The sequence below is a fragment of the Capricornis sumatraensis genome, chromosome 4, assembly GCF_032405125.1.
Source record: "Capricornis sumatraensis isolate serow.1 chromosome 4, serow.2, whole genome shotgun sequence".
NCBI lineage: Eukaryota > Metazoa > Chordata > Mammalia > Artiodactyla > Bovidae > Capricornis > Capricornis sumatraensis.
Window position 1 is genome coordinate 79,076,613 of NC_091072.1, and position 27,013 is coordinate 79,103,625.

A 27,013-nucleotide genomic window follows, 5' to 3' on the forward strand; every position below is an offset into this window, starting at 1 on the left:
AAGTGCAAAATATAGAAGTAGTAATTCAAATAATATTTTATCTGAATACACGATAAAAATAATATCCCATTTTCTGATCACTCAGGCAGGTGTGTCTGTCATTCCTGCCACTACTTTCCCCTAATTCACATCTGTACCAATATAAAACTAATTTTCCCCAAACATCATTTTGAGCAAGAATTTGTTCATCTCCTAAAACAATAACAAAAAACAACAGAAATCTCATATCCTTGCTATACACAGAATAACAAAGGTCAAACACCTTGCCCTGATTTCAGGTCTCCCATAATGTGGTTCATTTACAAAACTAAAACATACCGCATACCTTCATTTCCCACTTTCCTCATACCAAAATGTCTTCCATCTCCTGCCTCCAACTAGTCTTTTGATGCAAAGTTCGAGGCCTCTTCCATAAGCTTCTCTCTACCCTCCAACTAAACTGATTTCCTTCTTTTCTTTCTTCAGTGACCCTTTTCAGCATTCATTCATAGATCCCATTAGCCACACAGTAAACTCCTATGCACTAAAGCACTGTATTATGATGATGGGGCTATAACGATACACAAAACTAAGTCCCTACATCTTGGGTTAACAGTGCTATACAGACAGACATGAAAAAATCATTACAGCAATGTTTATAAAAGAGATATAAATGGGGGGGGGGGGAGTGGGACCCTAAAGAAGGATCACTTGAGCTGTTTGAAAAGTTAACAGAAGGTTTTTTAGAGGTGACAGTCATGTGAAAAATTTTCAGAGACAGATAGGAGTATGTCAGCCACAGAAAAAAGGAAAGGAGTTCCAGGCAGAGAAAACAGCAAATACAAAGGCAGAAAAATGAGAAAAACTTAAAGAAAACTCTAAACATAAAAGTATGACTGAAGTACAGAGTATACTAAGTCTACCAACACATACTAACTGCTCATTCACCAAACCTCAAAACAAATGAAGAAAAGACACAATATCTCCTTAAAGAATGTGCAAGAATATGGCACCCAACTGATTAGCACAGTTAATCCAAACAAAAGAAGCAATACCCAGCACTTAACTTATAAAGCAGATACTGTGGTAGATACCCAAAATGGAGAAATAAAGAGCACGGTTCTTGCTCTAAAGAGTTAACCTTTTACTAGGAAAACACAGAGTCAGTTTACCGTAGACAGATTTTTAGGTTCAATCTTTATGACAAAAGACTAAGAGAAAACATGCTAAGATATGATATTAACGTGAGCTGTACTTAGTCACTTAGTCGTGTCCGATTCTTTGCAACCCCATGGACTGTAGCCCACCAGGCACCTCTCTGTCCATGGGGATTCTCCAGGCAAAAATACTGGAATGGGTTGCCATGCCCTCCTCCAGGGGATCTTCCCAACCCAGGGATCAAATCCAGGTCTCCTGCACTGCAGGTGGATTCTTTACTGTGTGAGGCACCAGGGAAGTCCAAGAATACTGGAGTAGGTAGCCTATTCCTTCTCTAGGGGAACGTCCCGACCCAGGAATCAAACCGAGTTCTCCTGCACTGCAGACAGATTCTTTACCAGCTGAGCTACCAGGAAGCCCATGAAAATGAAAAGTTAGTCACACAATCCTGCCCGACTCTTTGTGATACCGTGGACTGCAGCCCACCAGGATCCTCTGTCCATGGAATTCTCCAGGCAAGAATACTGGAGTGGGTTGCCCTTCCCTTCTCCAGGGGATCTTTCTGACCCAGGGATCGAACCCAGGGATCGAACCCAGGTCTCATGCATTACAGGCAGATTCTTTATCATCTGAGCCATAAGCCTAGCTCAGATGATATTAACAGTGCTCATTATTTTCCCCTCCTATTTTCTAGATTGTGTACAATGAGCATGTGTTACTAAACTATGATAATTAAAAAAAATAAAGTTTATTAATTTAAACAGTATGAAACTTGACATCTGATAGGTTCTCATAAGTATCTGAGTAGGTATCTGCTACTTAAAGCCTTAAAATTTCAGATCTGAAACTTTAGATACCCAAAATATTGCTACTTATCACCACCTCAAGAGCTATGAAACTCGTTGGTACAAATCCTCATTTTTCACCAACCATTAGCCTTCTAACATGTCATCCGTTCCTATCATTTCATGGCAAATAGATGGGGAAACAATGGAAACAGTGACAAGCTTTATTTTCTTGGGCTCAAAAATCACTGCAGATGGTGACTGCAGACATGAATTTAAAAGACGCTTGCTCTTGGAAGGAAAGCTATGACAAACCTAGAAGGCATATTAAAAATCGGAGACATTACTTTGCTGACAAAGGTCCGTATAGTCAAGGCTATGGTTTTTCCAGTACTCATGATTAGATGTCAGAGTTGGACCATAAAGAAGGCTGAGTGTTGAAAAATTGATGTTTTTGAACTGTGATGTTGGAGAGGACTCTTGAGTCCCTTGGACTGCAAGAAGATCAAATCAGTCAAACCTAAAGGTAATCAACCCTGAATATTGATTGGAAGGACTGATGCTAAAGCTGAAACTCCAATACTTTGGCCACCTGATGTGAACAGCACACTCACCGGAAAAGACCCTGATGCTGGGAGAGATTGAAGGCAGGAGGAGAAGGGGATGACAGAGGATGAGATGGTTGGATGGCATCACCGACTCAATGGACGTGAGTTTGAGCAAGTTCCAGGAGATAATGAAGGACAGGAAAGTCTGGTGTGCTGCAGTCTACGGGATCGTGAAGAGTCATTATCTAACATAGCTGCTTTTACTTATTTACTATCTGTCTCCTTTAGCTCCAAAGGGGAAAGATTTTTCTGTTTTCATTATTGACACATGTCTAGTGCATAGAATAGTGTCTGAGAGATGATAAACGATCAGTCATTATTCACTGAACCAGTAAAGGGCAATATTCTGTATTGGTTAAAAGTTTGATCTCTGGTGGCAAAAGACCTGGATCAAATTCCAGCTCCACCACTTTGTAGTTGTGTGACCTTGTGCAAGTTACTTAACTTCTCTAAATCTTAGTTCCCTCATCTATAATGAGGTTGGTGTCAATCTTTAAGGTTTTGAGGATTAGAATAATGCAGGTTAAGCAAAATGCCTGGAAAAGAGTAAAGTTCAATAAATGTTAGCTATTATTATGATGATAATTAACATGCCATGCCTGACCCCCAAAGTGCCTCCAACATTTCCAGTATCCAGTTCTTCAGGATTAGTAGTTATTTGCAAAATCCTTGGATCTTCACATGATAGTATGAATAGTATGAACAAAATCAGTAACACTCTGTTATCCACTCTTTCCTTACACAGGATTCTATTCTATTTTAGCTTATAAAATGAGATAGAGACACATTAGTGTCTATTTAATCTAAAAAAAAAATTAAGTGCTACATAAAACTGCACAAAATGCCACATTAATCACAATGCTAATTTATATTCTACAGCTAGAACTGACTCCTGGTGCTTGTTTCATAAAACCACACAAGAAAAGGTTATGCTTAAGGCGACATCAATGGCATACTAAACTACTAATTCCGTTTAGAATTTTTCAATTCATTCAGAATTCCCCAAATTCGATTTCTCATTTGCTAAGAGGCCCACTGTACCTATCTGAGTTCCTAAGAGCCTCCCCAAGTCAGGGGATCTGATTCAGTCCCAACTATAATGTATCAATATTGAATTAGTAGCTTTAAGATTACTTTAGCATTACTTTAAGATTACTTTTAGCAACGATAAAGGTTTTCCCCCTCATCTATAAGAATAGGAAAATGTCTATTTTGTAAAGTTGTAAAAATCCAGTAAGATGAATATTTGTAAAAATGAACTCTACTATAAACTGTACTACGGCACACGTCTTATTGTAAAAAGATACATTAAAAGATTTTAACTAAAAAGCCACAATCCCATAACTACCCCAACCATTTTCATATTCCCTTTAGGAGCTTGTCTTCATACACTTTTTTATAAAGATGAAATCATATGTACTTCAGAGAAAACAATACAGCACCCTTTTTAGAGCCAGATGGCCCACGTTCAAATACTAGCTCCTAAAATTACTGTGTGACCTTGGACAAGATTCTTAAACTCTTTTGGCCTATTTTCTCTTCTGTAACATCAGTATAATAGTAACAGTACCTATGTGATTGGGAGGTATGAAGAAGAAATGAATTACTGTAAATCATTCAGTATAGGGCTGGGCACAAGCCAAATTCAATAAACAGGTAAGAAAAAACAAAATCCTGCTTTTTAAAAACTTAAGATGATGTCATAAAACCAAAAGTACATTATTATCTAAAGTACCACAGAAAGATTCTTCAAAAGGATCTCTAGGATACTTTACCTTGACTAATTTTAAAATAAATCTCCCTATACATTCCTTTGTTTAGATATTTTACAATGTATAATAAAATTCATCTATTGCTTCATACTTCCAGTAGAGGTCTCCATCTAAAAAATAATGTATCCGACTGAAAACTTTAAATTAGTATTTCTGGTTATTAAAAAAAAAAAAGTGGCCAGCTTTACCAAATATGTTAATTTAAGTTTTTCCAAGAAAGACATTTAAAATAGGGAACACTTAGAGAAAAAGCGACTTTTTCCAGTGATTGTTATTCTGTTGTGGGCTTTCCAGTAATACTCACCTCTCTTACAAACATAATCCTCTGAACAGGAAAGAGAAAGAGATAAGACTGCAGGATACAAATGATAAATCACGTGCATATTTATCACCACCCCCAGACAACAATTTAATACCTATGCCTCACAGACAGTATAAGTCAGTAAAATCATCTTAAAGTAAAGGTCATGTTTTGTAGTAAAAAAGAAAGCTCCACAACCTTCTGCATGTATTCCTTTTAAATCACAACAGAGTAGTAAAGGCAGCTCTGAATTGGCCTCTACATTCCCCCTCCCATCATTCAGGAATAGTGATGTAAAACCAGTCAATTATCCTCATTCAGGCCCACCAGGAAAAATATCCTTGTTTCTACTCTACCAAAAAGCCTGGGGCTAGACCACCTTCTTAAAATCCCTTAATTCAAAATAATGTTATGAATTGATAGATTCAGTAGTCATAGCCAATGGTTGTTAAGTACATAGTTCTTACTCCTATTTTTAGGAATCTAAGTTTTTAGGCTCCTCAAGCAAATCTGCATATAATATTTAATGTCTATCTCAACTTAGCTCCTTTAAGGTATAAAACTTAAATGTACAAGGTACATATCTATAAATTTGATATGATCAAAAACTGACCAAGAAATTACCAACCAATTTGCTTGGAGCTAATAAATAGTTTTGTTTGTGTGCACGCACACACACACATACTTATTTAAACTAACCCCCATAGTTTAGAAACAGGGGGATAAAGGAGGAATGCTCCAAGGAACTCTCAGAACTAGCAGGACTTTAATATCCAAATTGTATCTAATTCTGAGAAGCAAATATACAATGTAAAATATAACACATTTGATTTAGTGATAATGGATTAAGATTTCAGGTTGTAACTAAAGTGTGAATTTGCTTTTCATCTCCTCACAGTAGATAACCTATAAAGATAACTTTTAAATAAAGACAATTACATCTTATGTTGAGAATATAAAAATCAAACCACTATCAAATCATAGTTTATCCTAGTCTTAATAACATAAAAATCAACCAATGAATTAAAAATATTAATAAAATTATTGTCTTGTTTTTGTATAAAAAGTGATGCAATGGCCAGCAAAGAATAAAATAGTGAAGAGTTTTTAAGGGACAAATAGACAAAGGTAATGCAGATGACACCACCCTTATGGCAGAAAGTGAAGAGGAACTCAAAAGCCTCTTGATGAAAGTGAAAGAGGAGAGTGAAAAAGTTGGATTAGAGCTCAACATTCAGAAAACAAAGATCATGGCATCTGGTCCAATCACTTCACAGCAAATAGATGGGGAAACAGTGGAAACAGTTATCAGACTTTATTTTGGGGGGCTCGAAAATCACTGCAGATGGTGACTGCAGCCATGAAATTATAAGATGCTTACTCCTTGGAAGACAAGTTATGACCAACCTAGATAGCATATTGAAAAGCAGAGACATTACTTTGCCAACAAAGGTCCGTCTATTCAAGGCTATGGTTTTTCCAGTGGTCAAGTATGGATGCAAGAGTTGGACTGTGAAGAAGGCTGAGCGCCAAAGAATCGATGCTTTTGAACTGTGGTGTTGGAGAAGACTCTTGAGAGTCCCTTGGACTGCAAGGAGATCCAACCAGTCCATTCTAAAGGAGATCAGTCCTGGGTGTTCATTGGAAGGAATGATGCTAAAGCTGAAACTCCAGTACTTTGGCCACCTCATGCAAAGAGTTGACTCATTGGAAAAGACCCTGATGCTACGAGAGATTGGGGGCAGGAGGAAAAGGGGATGACAGAGGATGAGATGGCTGGATGGCATCACCAACTCAATGGACGTGAGTTTGAGTGAACTCCGGGAGTTGTTGATGGACAGGGAGGCCTGGCGTGCTGCAATTCATGGGGTTGCAAAGTTTCAGACACAACTGAGCGACTGAACCGAACTGAACTGAATTTTCCTCCAAAGTTATCATTTATTATTTTAGCCGATTTTTATTTATTTGTTAAACTGCTAGAATATGAGAAATATTCACATTCAAACATAAGGTTTAAAATTTTTAAAAATCAGTATTAGTTCCTCTCAGTTATTATCTGTTATTACAGATTTTAAAAAATCAAACACTACTGGATAAACATATGAAGGATATCATTAAATCTGACTTTCAAGTCTAACAGTATTGTTCCTTCAATAAACAAGCATAGAAATACTATTAATATGTTAATAGAACATATAGACTTAAGACTGCATCAAGGGGACTTTCCTGGTGGTCCAGTGGTTGGAGATCTCACATGCCTTGTGGCCAAAAGAAAGAAGACTGCATCAAGAACGCACAGCAAGCAGTATCTTATTCAACAGGAAAATAATAGAAACATGAAACCAAGGTCAGTATCAACACAAGGAAAAGACGCCCTCATCTCCCCAACTATTTAAAAGTGGCCAACCAATATAGACAAAAGAAAATTATTAAATGCATAAAATTTAGAAAAAAAAGTAAAGCTATCCCTTCTTGCAGATGACATATTAGTATGCCTAAAAACTTTCTTAATCAATGCTAACTAATACAAATGGCAAAAAAATTGAGTAAAGCACCAGATTACAATAAAAAAAACACAATAACTTTCATATAAATAAAGAGTAACTACTGAGAAGATACAATGGAAAACTACACTTACAATAGGAAGAAAAATGATAATATACTCAAGAATAAATTTAAGAAATGTCAAAAATCTATAAAAGGATAACTATTTTATAAATTCCTGAATGACACAAAAGGATTTGAATAGAAGACTTCTGTTTTTCCAGGATAGGTAAACGCAATATCATCATTTCCATTCTCCTAAGGTAACTGTTTTTAATTTAATATGATCCCCAATTTTTAAAAAAAAAAGCTTTTTTCTGAAACTAGAACAAATTAACACTAAAAGTGGAAGTGAAAGTCCCTCAGTCGTGTTTTCACTCTTTGCAACCCCATGGACTATAGAGTCCACGAAATTCTCCAGGCCAGAATAATGGAGTGGGTAGCCTTTCCATTCTCCAGGAGATCTTCCCAACCCAGGGATCAAACCCAGGTCTCTCATATTGCAGATGGATTCTTTACCAGCTAAGCCACAAGGGAAGCCCAAGAATACTGGAGTGGGTAGCCTATCCCTTCTCCAGCGGATCTTCCCAACCCAGGAATCCAACCAGGGTCTCCTGTATTGCAGGTGGATTCTTTACCAACTGAGCTATCAGGGAAGTCAACACTAAAGTTCATATTAAAACAACAATCACCACAAAATTCCTGTTAAAACAAAAAAAGAACTGTGAGATGAGAATGGCACTACCAAATATTAAAACATGCTATATAAAGTCACAATAATTACAATATAGTGAGATACTATTTCTTAAATCCCCAGATCAGGAAAACTTCAAAAGCTTGACAAACATAGGGCAAAGCTATGGGAAACAAGCAGTCTCATATACTGCTGATGGGAATGCAAACTAATTCTCTCTTATCTGGAGAGAATCTGCTGGGAATTTGGCAGTACTTAATACAATACATACGCATTGAAGAAAAGTTATGACCAACCTAGATAGTATATTGAAAAGCAGAGACATTACTTTGTCAATAAAGGTCCATCTAGTCAAAGCTATGGTTTTTCCTGTGGTCATGTATGGATGTGAGAGTTGGACTGTGAAGAAGGCAAAGTGCCAAAGAATTGATATTTTTGAACTGTGGTGTTGGAGAAGACTCTTGAGAGTCCCTTGGACTGCACGGAGATCCAACCAGTCCATTCTGAAGGAGATCAGCCCTGGGATTTCTTTGGAAGGAATGATGCTAAAGCTGAAACTCCAATACTCTGGCCACCTCATGCGAAGAGTTGACTCACTGGAAAAGACTTTGATGCTGGGAGGGATTGAGGGCAGGAGGGAAAGGGGATGACAGAGGATGAGATGGCTGGATGGCATCACTGACTCGATGGACATGAGTCTGAGTGAACTCCGGGAGTTGGTGATGGACAGGGAGGCCTGGCGTGCTGCGATTCATGGGGTCGCAAAGTCGGACACGACTGAGCAACTGAACTGAACTGACTGATGCATTTACTATTTGATTATGACATTAATCCCCACTTTTGCAATTTACTCTGTAGATACATCTCCAAAAATTTGAAAATAGCTTTGTATTGGCTACTAGATTTGCAGATTATTCATATGGCATTATTTGCTGTTGTAAAATACTGGGAGCAACCTAAGTGTCATTATATAGGAGACTAGACATATAAAGTAAGATATATTCACACAGTGGAATACTATGCAGCTGTAAAAGGGGAGAATTTTATGAATTTACTAATAGTCAAGGTACACTAAATAAAAAAAGCAAAATAAAAAGTAGTGTGCATTCTTCATTCTAAAATGGGGAACCAAAAATACATGTATGTATCTCCTTACTTTTATAAAACAAAACAAAACAAAACAAACCAGGAAGGAGAATCAGAAACTGTATGCTTGGTTACCAACAGAGCATGGGCAGGAATGGGGCAGAAGTGGTAGGGAAGAAAGTAGGGTAGAGGGTAACCTCCAAGTGTATCTTAGTTCAATTTTGATTTTACAATCTTATTAAGGGTTTTACATATTCATAAATAAAATTAAAGGAACAAATAATGGGGAAAACAGAAAGCTGAATACAAAAGGAAAAAATATGAACTTTAATGTTCTAACTGAAAACAATACCCAGAAAAAAAGAATTCAATCACTGTGAATTTTTTAACACAGTTATTAACTGATATAAGTCAGTCTGAATATAAAAAGAAATGCAAACAAATCTGCAACTCTACTTCACAGGTTTGTTGTTTGTAGTTGTATGGGTATAACGATTCTGAAACTATTCTCTTTGTGTTACAGAACTAACAAGACAAATACACTGGTGTTGGAAACTTGTGTTCTAAAGACAGCTGAAGGAAGGTACATGGAGTGGAAGAAGGCAAGAGAAAACTTGTGCAGACTTAATTAGAGCTATCAGTATCGCCTTATGCTTTGCACAACACTTATATTTACATTTAAAATAAGTAAACTTTCTAACTTTGTCCTCTGAAAGGGCCTAGAAGAAGAAATAACCCAATAACACTGAGCACACCTACCACCCAGTTCTTGGATTCTATATACCATTCCACACCAAAAGGAACCAGGACTTCTAGAAGAAATAGCTGATGCCAGAGCAAGAAAAGCAAAACAGAGTTGACTCTAGAAGATCTTATTTTGTCAGAATGCAAGAAAAAGCTAAGAAATAATAATAACTTGTTAAAAAATACAAAGGAGGCAGCTTGAATGGGCTCCTCTTGGCCAAACTTCAGCAGCAAAATATAACAGACTTTAACCCATTGTATAATATAAATTCTTAATAAACAATAAACAATATTTTCCTTATCATAGATTCCCAACTAATGTAGATGAAACAATAAAATTAGACAATAAATATCATATAGTCACCATAACTGATTCAGACAAGATTCATCAATGGATATTTGAACTACTGGGAAAAGTGTGATGGTGAGCAAGATATTTACAGTCTCAAAGTACATCTCCAAGGGTTACTGGCTGATTACAAAAGAGAAAATGGAAACTTTACAGTGGAGAAACCAAGAGGACACCACCTTAACCAAAGCTATTATTAGCAATAATAGGACAAAGTAACATCACATGCTTCCTGCCAAAAATGCTTAAGCTAAATCTAATCCTGAAAAATACCTCAGAAAAATCCAAATTTTATAGTACAGTTGGCTTTTACTCTTCAAAAATGGTAATATCACACAGAAGACTGGAGAACTCAAGATGTGACAACTAAATGTGATACAAGATTACAGTTCAGGGATGGGTTGGTATGACTGCTATAAAAGACATCTTTGGGGCAACTGGTAAAATTTGAATAAGATTTGTATGTAATACAAATAATACAACTATATTCATGTGGCTTTCTGAAACTGATCATTACACTATTATTACAATAATCAAATACAGAAAACTTAACATGAATATAGTCATATTATCAGTATCCCTGATAGCTCAAGTGGTAAAGTACCCGCCTGCAATGCAGGAGACACAGGTTGATGCCTGGGTCAAGAAGATCCCCTGGAGAAGGAAATGGCAACCCACTACAGTATTCTTGCCTGGAGAATCCCACAGAAAGAGGAGCTGGCAGCCTACCACAGTCCATAGGATCACAAAGAGTTGGACACAACTGAGTAACTAAACATGCAGGCGTGCACGCTATTAGTATATAAGATAACGTTTTTGTTCTTAAGTAATATACACTTATATTTAGGAGGAAAGGGCAGTGTAACTGTAATGACAGCAAATGATCAAATGACAGCAACAAAAACAATAATATGTGTACATACATATACAACATCACATATAAAAAGGAAACAACAAAGCAAATACGGCAAAATAACAATTGGTCAATATACAGTGTAAAAAAGAATGTACATATAGACAGCAAAAAAAATTAACAATTTTGAAAAAAGAAAACTTGGGAAGAAAAGAAAATGATAGGTTTAATATTTCTCTCTCAATCAGATTCTTATTACTATATTAATACCCTGCAGTGTAGAGCTACCAGGAAAAACTACTCAAAAATTCAGAAGTTTGACTTTTTAATGGTGTAAACTAAAAAGATTATACCAAACCACTTAAACACTCTTGACCTATTACTTGTGAGTACACTTGTAGGTACAGCCTGCTAAGGTACTAAATATTGTTTATGAAATACTTAGTGATCTGATCTGAGCTCAAGTACTTTGAAAATTCACTTGATCTATGAACCATTATGAAAAGTGTGATCAACTTGGGCATTATTACTAACACATTTAAGTTCAGCCCCATTTCTAAAGTACTACAGGTTAGGGACCAAACTGCAGCCTTGTTTTTCTCCTATTTTAATAGAATAATATTCCCACTGACCTCATATTAACATAAAATACTTAAATTAACAGTTTATTTAAAATAACCAATTGGCTAGGAGAGGGACAAAAACAAATCTCACCTGAAAACACCTCCCCATGAAAGATGTGTATAACTATATAACCATCATCTCTGTGCAGAGCCCCGACCACTGAACACTGCAAGTAAGAATTTACCAAGTACAGCAGTGAAGAGCTCAGAAAGAAAGACCAGAAGTAAAGACGACTTGCCACATATCACAACAAGGTATATATTCAAACAGAAGATTCTTACACAACTTTTTTCAAATCCTACTTCATAAAAAGCAACGTATTGGTTTGGTCCCTTTATATGGTAATGAAAAAAGTCATTTATTAAAAGAAACAAAAGGTAAACATTCCTAGGTCATGGAATATACTCAAATATATTTTAACAACTGTGGCTAATGTAGGGTTGTGTCCAAGACAATGCTTTGTAAAATGTTAAAGTAAGTCTACAGCCAGGGAAGGGAATGGAAACGTAAGGGGGAGAAAGTGCGGTTTGAAAATACATAAAATAAACCTTACTGAGTGGCAGTTATGGTTGACGCTTCGAATTGAAAGCTGGATATAACCTACAGCCATTTCTTTTTTAAATAGCCCATATGCTCCAGAAGAAAAGAGTTTGAGTGGTGTAAAGAATTTCTTTTCTAAGTGTTATTTTTTTATGAGATTAAATAACAGCAATTACTTCTGAAATCTGAAATGATAAAACTAAAATCTTACATATGAAAATGGTTTGAAAAATGAAGATTAAGTGCATGAAACAAAATAAGCTATTACTAGTATTGTTATTTTTAAAGGAATTTATACAATATAAGTTAACTCCCCTAAGCAGTATTGGCATAGACCAACAAAATCCTCACAAAGAGGAAAAAGCATTCACTAAATTCAATAAAATAAATGGCATTCCATTTGGGGGAAATATTACAGAAGTCCTACTTTTTAAAAACACTAGATAGTAAGAAAATTTTATTTTTAATTAATTTTTTAAAATCCAAATTAGTATAAAAATACATTTAGGATAAGTTCAAATTGGTAGCTCATTTATCCTTTTTTCATCCCTCCCTCAACTGAAGTGGAGCCCTTGGGTTACCCTCTCTAGAGTCCAGAAACAAAACAGGCTGCACCCAAGCTCTGCTTAGAGATGACAGGTGCAGCTTGAGCAGGTGCCCCTAGACCAGGTGTCACCTACAGGTTTTGTTCTGGATGCAGCCCTGGCCAACATGTGGACGCCAAGTTAAACCAGTTATATCAGCAACTAAATCGGTTTAATTACAATACTTAGATCAGCTGCTCTCAAACTTCAGCGTGCTTAAAGAATCACCTGGGGCATACTTTTAAAAAAATACAAGGTTTTATTTAGATCATTAATACTTAAAAACCCTGATCAATCTTAACACCACTAAAACAGGACGACTAAACATTATATGCCACATAATGTGATGAAAGCACAGCACTACCTGTTAAAGAATGGAGAAAGAAACAGCAACCCACTCCAGTATTCTTGCCCGGAGAATTCCATGGACAGAGGAGCCTGGAGGGCTACAGCCTATGGGGTCCCAAGAGTCGGACACGACTGAGGGACTAAACACACACATACCTATTAAAGAGTGCCTAAAATACTAAACTTGAATTTTTTGAACATTTAGATCTAATGTTAATAGTTTTTAGGAAATGGATTCAGGGGATAGAGGAACAGGTTAATTGACACTAGAATGAAGTAGTGAACCAAATCCAGAATTTAGGGCATTCTAAGAAAGATCTCCTGGAGAAGGAAATGGCAATCCACTCTGATATTCTTGCCTGGGAAATCCCATGGACAGAGGATTAGCCCTGGTGGGCTACTTCCGTGGGGTTGCATAGAGCTGGACACGACTTAGGAATTAAACAACAAAGGACAACTGACCCCATTATTTTAATAAACCAATGGCATGACAAGAAAAGGGAACCGTCAAGAGACTAATGAGATAAAAGAACCAAAACCAGAGATTTAGCCCCACCATAAAATTCTCTTGCAGGAAGATGGGGTAGACCTGCAAACACTGACTTAGATATTAATTGAAGTATGAATCTAGCATTTGGGGGCAATAATTTATAATGCAGCATCTACTCCTAGATATCACTAAGAGATTTCAGTTCCAGCAATAGATTTTTGCATTATACGTAGTCATAAGGAGCATATATAACGAAGAATTGAATTAACTTTGAATTCATAGCATAATGAATACTCAAAAAGTAGCCAAGCACAAGTGATATTTTTTAATGTCTGAAACCAAAAAAATATATGTTAAGACTCCATTTCAATAAAGTTTTTCGAAAACACACTAATAAAATTCACAAAATCTAAAAGTTACTGAGAGTGACAATTTGCTCTGAACCATCTGTTTATTTCAGGTCCCCCAAAAGTTTAATTTGCTAAGAGAATCCATTAATAAGCTTTAGGATAGGTAATCAATACGAGCATCAGTCAACATATATACATTTTTGTGTACTTCTGACTAAAAAGAATCAACCTGCCTACTTACTGGGCTCTACTATGGATAACTGAACTAGCCATGTTATTTACATTTATTTTAAATTCTAAAGCCAATACTTTTGCTTTCCATAAAAATTACAATTACAATTTCAAACCATAAAATATTTGATGACAATCTTTAATTCTAACATCTCTATTTTTATCTCCAGGAAGTTTGGTCCTTAAACCAAAAGCTACTTCTAAACAGCTTTCCCTGAAATCAAAATTCATAATTATGACCTCTGTTTTTAAAATGGTAAAACTGAAGCCTATACCGACTTTAGCATGACTATTACATTTCAATAAAAATAATTACTATACCACAAAACACAATGATTCGGCTACCTTTCTCTCCTTGGCAATGAACACAAGATACTTTTAATGTCCCCTATTTGAACAGCTATTTAAGTGTTAACAATATAATTTTGCACAGCCATTGATAAACAACTTAATAGCTCCATAAAAATCATTTAAATCTGTATTATATAAGTCTATATAAATACACATAATTACTTCTCATTTCTCATTTTCCACACTTAAAATTTTTCTTCCTTAACTCTCATTTATTCTAGCTCAGGTTCTCAAACTGTGCTCCACAGAACTTAGCAGGTGTTCCTCAAACATTCCCTTGTGATGAGTGGTGATGTTTGGGAACCACCATTTACTACAGGTGGCGGGAGGGAGTTAATAGTGTTTCTCCAAATTGTCTTAAGATCCACAAGGCACAGTAACCAAATAAAGCCTCTATGAAGTCCCTCAGTAAAGTAACACAAATTTAGCATTGTTGTAATGCTCATATTCATTTCACTTTTCAAGGACATTTCAGGGAAACAATTGTTTCATATAGCACAAATTAGGAATCTCCACTCTAACAAAATACCCAAGAGTGTGGTGAGGATGGTGGTGGCAGATCAAAGAAATAGAGAGAACCCCCCCACCACAACTCCATATGTCCCAATTCAAACAAACTTTATTTTTACTAGTCAACTTTAGTGGGACTATACCACTCAAGAAAATGCCCAATAAGCAGCCTCCGCACAAATAATAAAAACGCTAAATACTTTACCTAAAAACATATATTGAGTGCTTAACTCACTGACCAGTGTGTTTAAATTTCAGTGAATTAAAATGTTTTTCCTTCCTTTTCCAACTTCCAATATAATTCCATTTCAGGTTATAAAATATTCTCAGAAGTGATGTACTTCTCTATCAAAGTTACAGTGGATTTCACACACAACCAAACTGACAACACTGAATCCATAACAGAGATGAGGTAGGATGATAAAAAAGTGATTCTCTTTAGAAACAGACATTTTTACTTAACGGCTAAGACAGAAAATTTTAATGCAAAAAAACATATAAACATTTCTGAGAGTTACAGTCCTTAGTTTGCATCCTCACTGAAACTATCCACCCTGGAAAGAGTTAGATTTATTCCTACTTGAGAGCAAATTTAAGTTGTTCAGAACATGGTTTCTAAGACACAACACCAGCTTAGCTGAGGTCTGATAAGTCTTTCAACTTTTTCTACTTTCTACTTCTCCTTTTAACAAGTTTACACACCCTCTAAAATGTAACAGAATATCAGATGATATCCAAATAATATTTGTTCAAAATGAAGGATACAGTTTATAAAAATTAATTTTTAAATGCATATGTAAATAATTTTAGATACAGTTTTTCTTCCAGTCTCCATATTACTTTCATTCCTTAAATAAGGAGAGCAAATCACCATTTATCAATTCTATTGATACACAAACTCAATTTATCAATTTACTTAATTAAAATTTTGAAGCATTCTGTCATTTAACATCAAGTGATTCATAAAAGGCTTTCTCTTAAAAAAAAAAGTGATCTACATGGTAGATACTACCTACTCAACACACAAGTGTATTCATTCTATTTACCTGATAAATGCAGACTTTCATTGCTATAATTTAAGGGAGGGCTTCATCCACCAAGCAGGAAAAAGAAGAATTCACAGTAAAACTGAAAACTCTACAGTTAAGTTTCTGACTATTCCAAAGGTAGGTACATGTAAAACAGTTCTAAGAAAACCAGCAATAGACAGTTTTGTACAACAAAATTGTTTAAGTCCAAGATATCCTACCTCTTTTTCAAAAAGTCAAGTGTTATAATAGAAACATCAAGTTAACCTTGACTATAGCTGTACTGTTGGCATAAGTAAGCTAAAACAAAACTGTTCAACTAAAATATCTGAAATATTTACCTAAGTCTTCACATCAAGGCTTTAAATTCTAAACAAAAAGAGCTGTAAATTGTCCCCCAATATTAGCACCAAAACAGAACAAAAATATAAAATTAACTGAATAAATAAAGAACACATTGAGTATAAATACACTCAGGCATAAATTTAACCATAAGTACTTTCCAATTATATTTTAATTTCTTAAAATCATTTGTGACTAGAAAAGGGAATTCATAATTGACTGATTAAATATTACTGAACACATGTCAAGAATACAACTATTTTGTTGAATTAACAAATGCCTCTAAAGCCATTTAATCTTTTCTGTACTTTAACTTCTTCATCTATAAAATGTAGGAAGTTATATCTTATCTTTTTAAACTTATAAAGATAGTCCAATAATAAATATCTGTGGAATATACTGAGATGTACATACCAAGAAAGGACCTAAGTGAAAACAAAATATATAGACACCATAGATGAGCAATAGCCAGACTTTTAAAAGCCAATGTTAAAACATTCAATTGCATTTTTAATTTTAGACTGTGAGAAATTTTTGTAAACAATCTACAACTGAAAATGTCAGATACAATCAAGCTAACTTTAGGCAGACAATTAAACTCAAGTCTCTATATTTAATGTCTATGCATCAAAATGAACACAAAAATGCTAGTGTATATACATACATATTTATACATATATATATACACACACGCACATATCTATGTGCACACACATCAGCGCATTAGCTTGCTCTTCTTTATTTAAATGTAGTATCATGAAACTACATCATAAAATACCAGGCTAACAACTACCCATCTAATTAATAATGAAACTACAGAAGAATGTCAGCAAATATTAAACTTACAGAGTAAATGAGAACACATGGAATGACAATCTTACAGAAGTCAAATGAAACAGTCATTCATATTTTTTTAAAAAATTGGTCCACCTGTGATTTATAAAACACACTGCATTATCTACTCATCAGAAACCACGATATTCAATTCAATATATCAAAGAGGGAGCTTGCAAAGTCACTTGATTACTGTTTCTTACTATGCAAAGGCACTCTTATGGTTAAGTAACTGAATTACTGTGAAAGCTTGGCATCCTGTCTGCCAGTTAAGATTTTTCAGAGGAAGGTGTAAAACCCAGCATAATATATGTCCTCTAACTGAGCAATATTACACCACTATGGAAAAAAATCTTCCAAGGTTGGTAGTACCCAGTTTGTGACCAGCATATTTCTTTTGTATTTCTTTACAAGCCATGCAAATCTTCACATGGTTTTATTTTCCAAAACAAATGCTTCAACTTTTTTCCTAGTAGCCTAGCTACAACCCTACAAAAACAAACCTGGAGAGTGACATATGGAGAAAAACAAGTTTAGCTAAAGACATAGTTCAAAACGTAGCTTCTAATAAGAGCATAAAACTCAAATTGATCTGAGAATAGTGTAAAGAGTTCCAAACAATCTGGAAACTACATAGTTAAAAATGGTACCTATAAGTATAATTAATGGATGATATGATCCAAAGATAGAAATCACAACTGGAAAAACAGTATTTATGGAACTTGTAATAAACTGGGAGTTCTTCAGAAAAACACACATCCCATGAAACATATATATATCATACAGCACCTTCTGGATACTGAAATCAATGTCATCCAATAAGTACTAGATATAACTTTAAAACATGTATTTTAAACGGTCCTCAACTCAAATGATTCAATGATTCAAACTTAATATCAGAAAATCAAGACATGTATTAACAGTACTCCTCAGTATTGTAACTGAAAAAATAAGTATCACCACAAATGAAAAATTCTCTACTTCTCACCACACTACAAAATCAACAGTTTTGGAGGTTAGTTTTACTTTGCTTTTCGTGTCAATCCTTTATTTTAAAAAGCACTCTGACACATGCCATCACACACTCACAAGAGATAACTAACCATATTTAATATTTTCTAGACATCTGTGCAACTCAGTAACTACTCACAAAGTTCTGTGAACTCTTCAGCTTCAAGCATGAAGTCAATCTAAGATAGCCAATAGAAAGCACACCTGTGCAATTACTGCATTTCCTATTCCAGAATGCTGAACATAACACAGTTGGATACTGCATTTGGAACAACGATAAATGCCAAACTCAAATTATACAGTAGCCACACTACCTAAAAAAGGCCATCTTATAACATCATTATTAAGAAACAAAAAATATGAAGAGCATTATTTTAGTGTTAAGTAACAAACACCAACTAAGGAAGCTCTGGTTAACTAAGTATGAAAAATAAATGATGACCTCATAATAATTACAATACGAAAGTATTCCTAGGAGAAAAACTCAGAAAAAGTAATGCTGAATCACAAAATATATTATCTAAACTATAGCGCATGCCAACTAAATAAGAAATGTACTTTGTCAAATAGTCAAAAAAGGGGGAGAATGAAAGAAAATCCCAATTATATTATTCCATTTTGTAGCATCCCTAATTTTCCTAAATAGATAATAATCCTTTTAAATGTTTTTCAGTCAGTCAAAAATTTCTAAAAACATAAGAATTTCTTTAAAAAAAAAAAAACAATCCTGGACACTTAAGGCACCAACACGCTATGCTATGCATAAATATTCTGAAAAACTACTCAGTAACACGGTTCCACATAGAGGTTTCATTTTTTAACAATATCTTCAAGTCAGAATTTAAAAAGGCAAAGGAGTTTCCAAAACAAAGAACAAATTTCCCAAGGGATACAAAGTTTCATTAACTATCTTGATTCTTTTACTCAGCATCACCTTTCTCCCCCTCTGTGGATATCAAACAATCAATAACAATGTCACAAAAGAATGTTTATCAAGATGGGGGGTGGGGTGTCACCTGTAATGATTCTGTATGAAAAATGTAAACAATCCTAAAATAGGTGAGGAAAACTTTCACCTTCTTAGAACCTCCCTTGTGGATATTTAATGTTTCTCAGACTGAAATTAGCAGAAGTTTAGAAACTGATGTGCAAGGTTTGTTTCTTGCTTGGGGCTTTTCTTTTTTTCTTTTTGCTAAAGCAAATCTCCCCATAAATCCCTTATTTCCCAACACTGTTGTTAGAGTCACTACTACTCACCGCAAGTAATACTGTTTTAAAGCAAAGGCAGCGTTAGAACAACTTCTGGGAAAGTTGAACTCTTCCACAATTTCTCCCCACTGATTCTTCTCAGAAACCTGTTAAAAACACAGCCACACTTGTCTGAAAGTGCACAATCCAAGAAAACTCAAACCTAACTCTGAATAAATACCCATTCTACAGAGATCTGCAGATCCCTCAGGAATCGGTGGGTGATTCGGCTCGATCCGTAAGAGTAGCTAAGCCAAGGGCTGCTTGAATCACTGTGTTTTCACCCGAGAGCCTTGTATTTAATAGCACTTGTTTTGTTTTGGGGGGCGGAAGGGGGGATGTTGGTGGGTTTGTTTTGTTTTTGAAGCCCGGACAATAACCAATCGCAAGTCCCTCTGTCGCCCCCTTTTAAATCTCAACGCGGTCCGTTTACACTAAAAAAAAAAAGTTCAAAAGGATCAATACTGTTCCGGACAGCGACGTCCGCAGGTTCTGGGGGGGCCCGGGCCGGGGCCGATTCCGATCCCTCTCCCAGATCTATCCATCTCCATAGGCCCTTCTTTGAGGCCTACAGCTTCTGCCTAGCCTTGAAGCCTAAGATGGCTATTTGGAGACAGGTCCTGGTTTCTTTTGTTAGCTGTATAAACCGAGGGCGACGGGGCCGAGGCTGTGCCCCCGGCTGCCGGGATCATTTCGCAGCCGATTATCGATGTTAAACCTGCCCGCGCTAATTTTGAGTTGCACGAAAACTGCTCTGAGAGTCTGTGTGTCTCTGTGTCTCCGCCTGTGCTAGAGCGGCAGCGGCGGCAGAGCTGACTCGCGAGCGAGCGGGCGGGCGGGCGCGGGGCGGGCGCGGGGCTCGGGCGGGCGCCCCGCACGCCCGCACTCCCCGCCGCGGCGCTCAGACCCCGCCGGGCCGGCCGGGCACCGGGCAGGGCGCGAGCCGGCGCCGGGCCGCCCGCCCGCCGAGCCCCGCGCCCGCCGCGCGCACGCGAGCCACCAGGCCAAAAACAGCCCCGCCGCCGTCCGCCTCCGTGCCACCGGCTGGGAGCGAAAAGAACGCCTCTGGCCCCCGCAGGCCACCCCCCCGGCCCCGAGCGCCCACTCCGGGGTCAAAGGAGACTTTTTGGAGGAGGCCAGCGAGAGGGAAATACAAATTAAAACTTCCACTCACCTTCGCGAATCCGCCTAAAGTAGTGACTCTGGTGTAGAGACCGTGAAGATCCAGCTCCTTCCCACCCACCGCAGGGATTTTTTTAAAAGGCGACCTGCGGGAGAGAAAAAGCCCCGCACTTGTCAGCCGGGACCCCGCGGCGGCCCGAGCGGGAGAGCCCCGTTCGCCCCGGCTCGCCCCGGCGCTGCCCCCCCGGTTCTGCTCTCACCCTCTGCTGTGGTGGAACTGCCGCAGCTCGTCCAGGAAAGCGAGTCCCTTTCTCCGCTCGTCCGGAGGCGCCTTCCCCGTCGAGTTTGCCATTATTTTTTCAAAGGAGGTTTTAAAAAAACCCAGATCGGTGTTTTAAAAGCGCCCCCCGCTCCCAGCGCTTCCTACCAGAGCCCGGAGCCCATTCCTCGGCCGGCGGCGGCGGGGCTCAGTCATGGGCCGGCGGTGGCGGCGGCGGCGGCGGCGGCGGCGGCGGCGGCGGCGGCGGCGCAGGGAGGGAGGGAGGGAGGGGGAGGAGGAGGAGGAGGAGGGGAAGGAGGGAGCAGGAGGCCAGGGGGAGAGGAGGGAAGGAGGGAGGGGAATTTCTAAAAAAGTTTAAAGAAATCGGAGCGAAACTAGAGGGGCAGGCGACTGCCGGATCCGCGCGAAGCCGCGGGGCGAGCGCGGCCCCCACCCCTTCCTTCCCTCCCTCCCGCGGCCCGGCTCTCGCCCGCCTCTCAGCGCCGCCGGCTCAGGCGGCTCGGCCCGGGGACGCGATTCAACATGGTGCTGCTGCCGGGGGCGCGCGAGCAGGCGAGGGGAAAGGCGAGCCGACGGTGAGGGGCCGGGGTGGCCGGAGGCCCGGGAGTTTCGGCGGCGGCGGCGGCGGCGGGGCTGGGGCAGGCGGGGCTGGGGGTGGGGAGGGGGAGGTCTGTATGGTGGTTTGTGGAAAGCGGGGTGACAGCGTGTATTCCGGCCGCAGCTCCGCGGGGCCCTCGCACACATTCACGCGCGGCCTCGCGGCCGGGGCGTCCCCGGGCAGAAGGCACCGGCGGCAGCCGAGCCGCTGCGCGCCGCCCGCCCGCTTCCCTCCCCGCCAGCCTCCCTCTCTGCCGCCTCCAGCGTCGCCGCCACGGCCCGGCAGCCAGAGCCGCACAGCGACCCCCGAGGGCCGGCCGCGGCACTGCGCCTGACTCCACACCGCCCCGGCAGCTCCTCGCGGGGAACAATAGACTCGGCTCGCCGGGCTTAGGGTTCATCTGCAATGTGCCGCACATTTCACACGCACACAAAGCCGGCGGAAAGGGGGGAGGCGCGGGGAAACGGCCACTACCGGTTGTTCCAGGGTTAGGGGTGGAGGCGATGTTCGCGTCCCCGGCCCGGCAGTTGGAAGGGCCGCCTTGGAGTCCCCGCCCGTCCGACAGAACTGGTGTAGAGCTCGGGAGGGAAAGGAAGCCCAGAGGGGAAGCTCCTCACGCTATCTTCATTCACTGATAGGAATAAAGTCAACCTGTCACCTTTTTTTTTTATAAGGTCTAAAAGAATCGGCTTTTCTGAGCTTTGTGGCGATAGTAAGGGGGGGCCTGGTTAGCACATTTTCCATGACTTACCCACAAACTAACTTTAGCAAACTGTAAATTAAATACAATGTGAACTGTCTGTCCCAGTTCTGTGGAAATGGAATCATGCTCTTAATTCATCTTGACTTTTGTTGGTTTCATTTCTCAAACTAGATTATTCTGTGCAGTTATGCAAACAGTAATTAAACTGATTGGGAAGCAATCTTTTGAACTTGGACGATAATAATTAACGTTTATATTTTTATATTAAGGTATGTTATAGTTTGCTTAAAACATATTGAATAAAATCTTATGTTTTTGCTTTTTCTCAAATGTCTTAATACGATCCCGGTTTAAAATATTTTTGAAGCTCAAAATAAGAGGCTGTTCAAATAGGAGACGTAACATGTCAACAAATACTACCACAAGTTTGTATCTACAAGGGGTGTTGGGGTCAGCCGTTTGCTGCAAATGTTAATTAAGCTTCAAGAATTATGAAGCATATTATTATTCCCATTTCCGCGATGGCCACTACGGGCAAAGTCACCGACACCCAAGGTCACATTCTAGTAAAGGGTTGGATGGGTTATTTCAGGTAGTGATTCCAATGAGAACATTTATTTGGTAGTGAAAAGAATTATGTAATATAGTCCAGCCACGCTTCCGGTGCTCACTCTAGGAAACGGATTATTTCTCAAGTCAAGTTTGCCTCTTAAACGGGGTTGGAATAAGGCTATGGCTAGGCAGTTCCTGACACCCAAGGGCCAGTAAGTGTCTCGGAAGCCAGTGAGGGGCGGAGACGAGGCCGGGGGAGTGGAGCAGCGAAGCCCAGGCTGGAGGCGAGGGGGGGCGGGGCAGAAGGGAGACCAGGTCATCCGTCCCTTCCCCCACCAGTCCTCTTAGGGGTGGTGGAGATATGGGCCGCAGAGCTGCGAGTCCTGAGCTGTGCGGATTCCCTAAACGCCGCACTTGCGCACAGCCCCTTACGTAACTGTCAGCGCCGGGGATTCCCTAGAGGGGGTCATTCTATTCAACCATTACACACACCCGGGGCTCCTGCCGCCGCGCCGCCGCCTCACAAAATGGCGGCGCCCATAGAGGAGACAGCGGCCGCCTCCTCGGCCCCATTTTGTGGGAGGCGAGAGATCTGTCAACATGGAATACCTCCGCTAAGGATACATCTGAGTTTGGAAATCCTGCTTAAGGGATGGAACCGAGAGGATCTGCTTCGACGGAAAATGTCAGCGACTTCTAGCACCTCCACGCTTTTTCACTTTTTTCATTTTCTCCAAGGAAGCGCCCGAAGCTGCCGGGGTACTTGTAACTGAAGAGAGAAGGGAAAGCTGCAGCTGACTGCTCCGGGAACTTGCCGCGGCGTCTTTTGGCTTTGGTTGCTCTTCCCCGCTCCCGGAAGCTGACCGCGGTCTCGCGGAGGGTCGCCTGGGGCGCCCGGACGGCTCAGAAAGGACCGGGACCCGGCGACGCCAAGTGGCAGCGGCCTCCGCCGAGTCACTTCAACAGCGAGACTTTTCAGTAGTTTTTAAATGCCAGAGTCCACAGCCCCACCGGGATCCCTTGCCAGAGTCGTGAGCTCCGGGAGCCGCGGACACTCCTGCTCCGTCAGGCGGCCAGGAGCCGGGTTGCCCGGAGTCGGCGGTCCTCGCGGATGCCGGCAGCCCCGGCGCGCCGGGTGGTCGCCGTCGGGACCCGGGCCCTGGATGATGCTACAGGGGCAGGAGTGGGAACGAAGGCACGTACACTGAAATTTAAGTCATCTGGACCTAGGGTTGTATGTTTTAACCGTGTTTTAGGTTAAACGTTAGAACGTTTTTTCTAGTATCCCACTGCAGTGGGCGAACCTGGCTGTCTTATTTCGAATTTGAAGGGCAGGATGGAGGGGTAACATTTTCTGGTTTTGTTTTTAACGGGGAGGTGGCCACTTCTAAGCCACTGACTGCTTGCTGTTTGTGTGTGTTTGTGTGTATACAACAGTGTGTTTTGCTTTGCAGTACAGATAGCAAAGGCTAAACACCTGGAGTGTGATCCTAACGTTTTAATGCCCCCACCCTTTTTTTTAACATTTAAAATGTGATATGTAACGGGACATATCGATTCTGAGGAAAAGAAAGGATCATTTTTCTGCAGAAGACGCTGTCATCCTCAAAATGGAGTCCTAAAGAGTATCTGATGGATAGAATTTAAATTCATAGCACTTTAGATATGCTCTAGTCAAAGAAGACAAAAACATGAAACAAATATTTGTCAGATTGTTAAACGGTTCTATTTCTCCAAGACTGGAAAAATATAAGGCCAAAGTAAGCTATTAATGAGTATTTGCCTGTAAGAGGTATGTAACATTTTAAAGAAAGAGATTCATTTTATGAAACTTAGGAATGTATTACGCGAATAGTTTACTTCAAATTTTTTTTATCCAGTTACAGCCATCTTTTGTATTTGTATGACATTTTTTTTGAGGCATTTTGTTTGATTTTAACCCTCATCTTCCCTCAGTACTGCAGAACCGCATCTTTCTGCAGGCTGCGCCTCAATCACTAAGTTCCATGCCCCATCCCCTGCTGCACCCGCTAGCTGCTCTTGGCGCATGCATTACCAGGGTACAGTTTCTGGTGCTGTCTGTTCCTACTGATGTTCTTTATATATATGTAATAAACTTGGTTACCACTAATCAGTCTGTATCTCTTGCAGGAAAAGCCTATCTTAGGACCCAAGTACCCAGAAAAAAAATTTTCATGGGATTGCACTAATTTTTAACTCTAGTGCAATAGTGTTACATTTCTGTGTGCCATACTGCATTTCCTATAGTGGGCAGCACAGAGCAGGTGGACCTGGAAAAGAAATTGCTAGAGAAGTGTGACAGTTTTACATAGATAGTCTCTCATTGGATAAGATTTAAATAAAATACAGTTCATACTTTCAAGAATTAATGGAAAATAGTCCTATAAAAATTACTGATAATAGTGGAAATTGTCACAACTCAGTTCATGTAGTTCACTGATTTGATGAAAAATGTCGACAAAGCCCTTTTGGTGTGAAAAATGCAAAATTGTTTTTAATAGTAACTGCAGAGCCTGAACACCATTAGAGATTTCTGTTATTTTATATGAATCTTTGATCCTTATCAGTTTTTTTATTATTTAATCAAGAAATCGTGATGTTTAAAATTCCCTCTTGTAAAAAACTATACCAAATTTCAAATCAAGCATGGCAGGTTTATGATTTCAACAGCTTAAATAACTGAGAAAGTGATATGTTAATTCATCAGAGAAATTGTGGATTTTAGGTTACTCCCAGATTTAATTGCTTGAACAGGGCTATTGAACTTAAATTTCTGTTTCATTAAAGATGATCTTGGAAAGGAACTTTTGGTAAGATGTGAGAGTGCTTTCAGCACTTGCTGCTCTGCTTGTGTCTGCTGCTATACTTCTATGTGGACTAACTTATTTGAACATTTGATTACAATACCAAATCATAGATGTGGACTTTCCTTCAAGGGATTCTAAAGGAGTGCTGGTAACTAAGCCTTTAAAAGGTGAGGTAATAGTTTATTATGCTGCATATTAGGGTAATTGTAGATATTCTGAATCTGCTGTTGACAGATTACTAAGTAGTATATCTATGTGGAGTCTGGTTCTTTGGGGTATTTCATTGTTGCTTCTGTTCAGTATATATGAAAGGTTATGCTTTGTACATAAATTCAGTGTAATTTGCTTAAAGAAAGTTATAATTTTCAACTAAAAAAGACTTCTTAATAGGACGATAGCTAGAAGAACATTAAATTTTACCCAATTATAGTATTCTTTGGAGAGGCAATCCCAAATGTGCTTTTTGAGGAAGTTGGTCTCACTTGATGTTTAGGTCAATTATCTAACCTTGAATTTTTAAAATTGTTATGGGTTTAAGGTGCTACATTTGTTGTGTTATTTATCTCATCTGTTTTGATAACTGAAAAAGAAAAGTAAGCCCCAAACTGCTTATTGTAGTATCATTACAGTTTACAGTAGTTTAGCACTTCGCTAATAGTATTTAATAACTTCTGAAAACCAGGAGAGCATTAATACTAAACCAAAGAAATATTTGTTTATTTTTATCAGTGCAGATTACTAAATCACTAGGTAAATATTTGTTGAATGCTTACCTTGGGCAAAAGGTGAGTGAAGAGAAATTGACTTGGCCCTCAAGGAAACCTCCAGAAGTAAGTTTTTCTTAACTGTGGCTTTTAAACAATGATAATGAAATATTCAGACCATAAGGTTCTTAATTTATAATACAAAAGCAGGATGTTTAATATTAAGTTCAAAATTCTGTTTAGTATATGAATAGTTGAATATAATTGTGTACAAAGCAGCATTACATTAATGTTAGTATCAATGTTAGGATTAGTATTATTCAAAGTTGTATAAAACTTTTAAGTGTTTAAATCACATTCTTTGAAAATTCAGATCCGCAAAAAATATTCCAATAATTTAATTATGAGAAGGGTAAGAGAATTTTCACTGAATGTCAAAAATATATTACTGAGCAAACAAACAGGAATTGTTTTAATGAGTTTTGATTTTCTGTTTCAATTTTTTGGTACATTGACTCTTCTGACATTGAACTTTGCTATTAATTAAAAAAAATTAAACCCCAAAGACATTAACTTTGTATTTAATGCAAATTTAATTCAATTCTTGACTAGCTGTAAAGCTTAAGAAGTTGGCAGTCTTGGCAAAACGATAACATAGGAATTAAGCCAAAATGCAAAACTATGTAATTAGTTTTCAGTACAGTAGATACAGTTCTTTCCTTCATAACTATAGGAGTCAGAGTAATATTAACTTAATAATTTAATTTATTTCGCTTTTGTTTTTCTCTGAAAACATACCACAAGCTATTCATGTATAGCATCAAAATTGAAAGCCACCAATGTAAATTGTTGAGGCATTTTG

The 27,013-nt window shown here is 38.8% G+C and overlaps 1 protein-coding gene across 1 annotated transcript in view; it reads right to left on the reverse strand.

Annotated features, from left to right (window-relative positions):
• Window positions 1–20,838, reverse strand: part of ARID2 (AT-rich interaction domain 2) — a 205,377-nt gene extending 184,539 nt beyond the window's left edge. Inside the window, exons 1-3 of the mRNA XM_068971015.1 lie at window positions 20,747–20,838; window positions 20,539–20,632; window positions 19,374–19,471 (exon numbers count right to left, since the gene is read on the reverse strand). Of these exons, the coding sequence (XP_068827116.1) occupies window positions 19,374–19,471; window positions 20,539–20,632; window positions 20,747–20,838 (284 nt within the window). The remainder of the gene's footprint in view (window positions 1–19,373; window positions 19,472–20,538; window positions 20,633–20,746) is intronic.
• Between the last annotated feature and the right edge of the window lie 6,175 nt (window positions 20,839–27,013).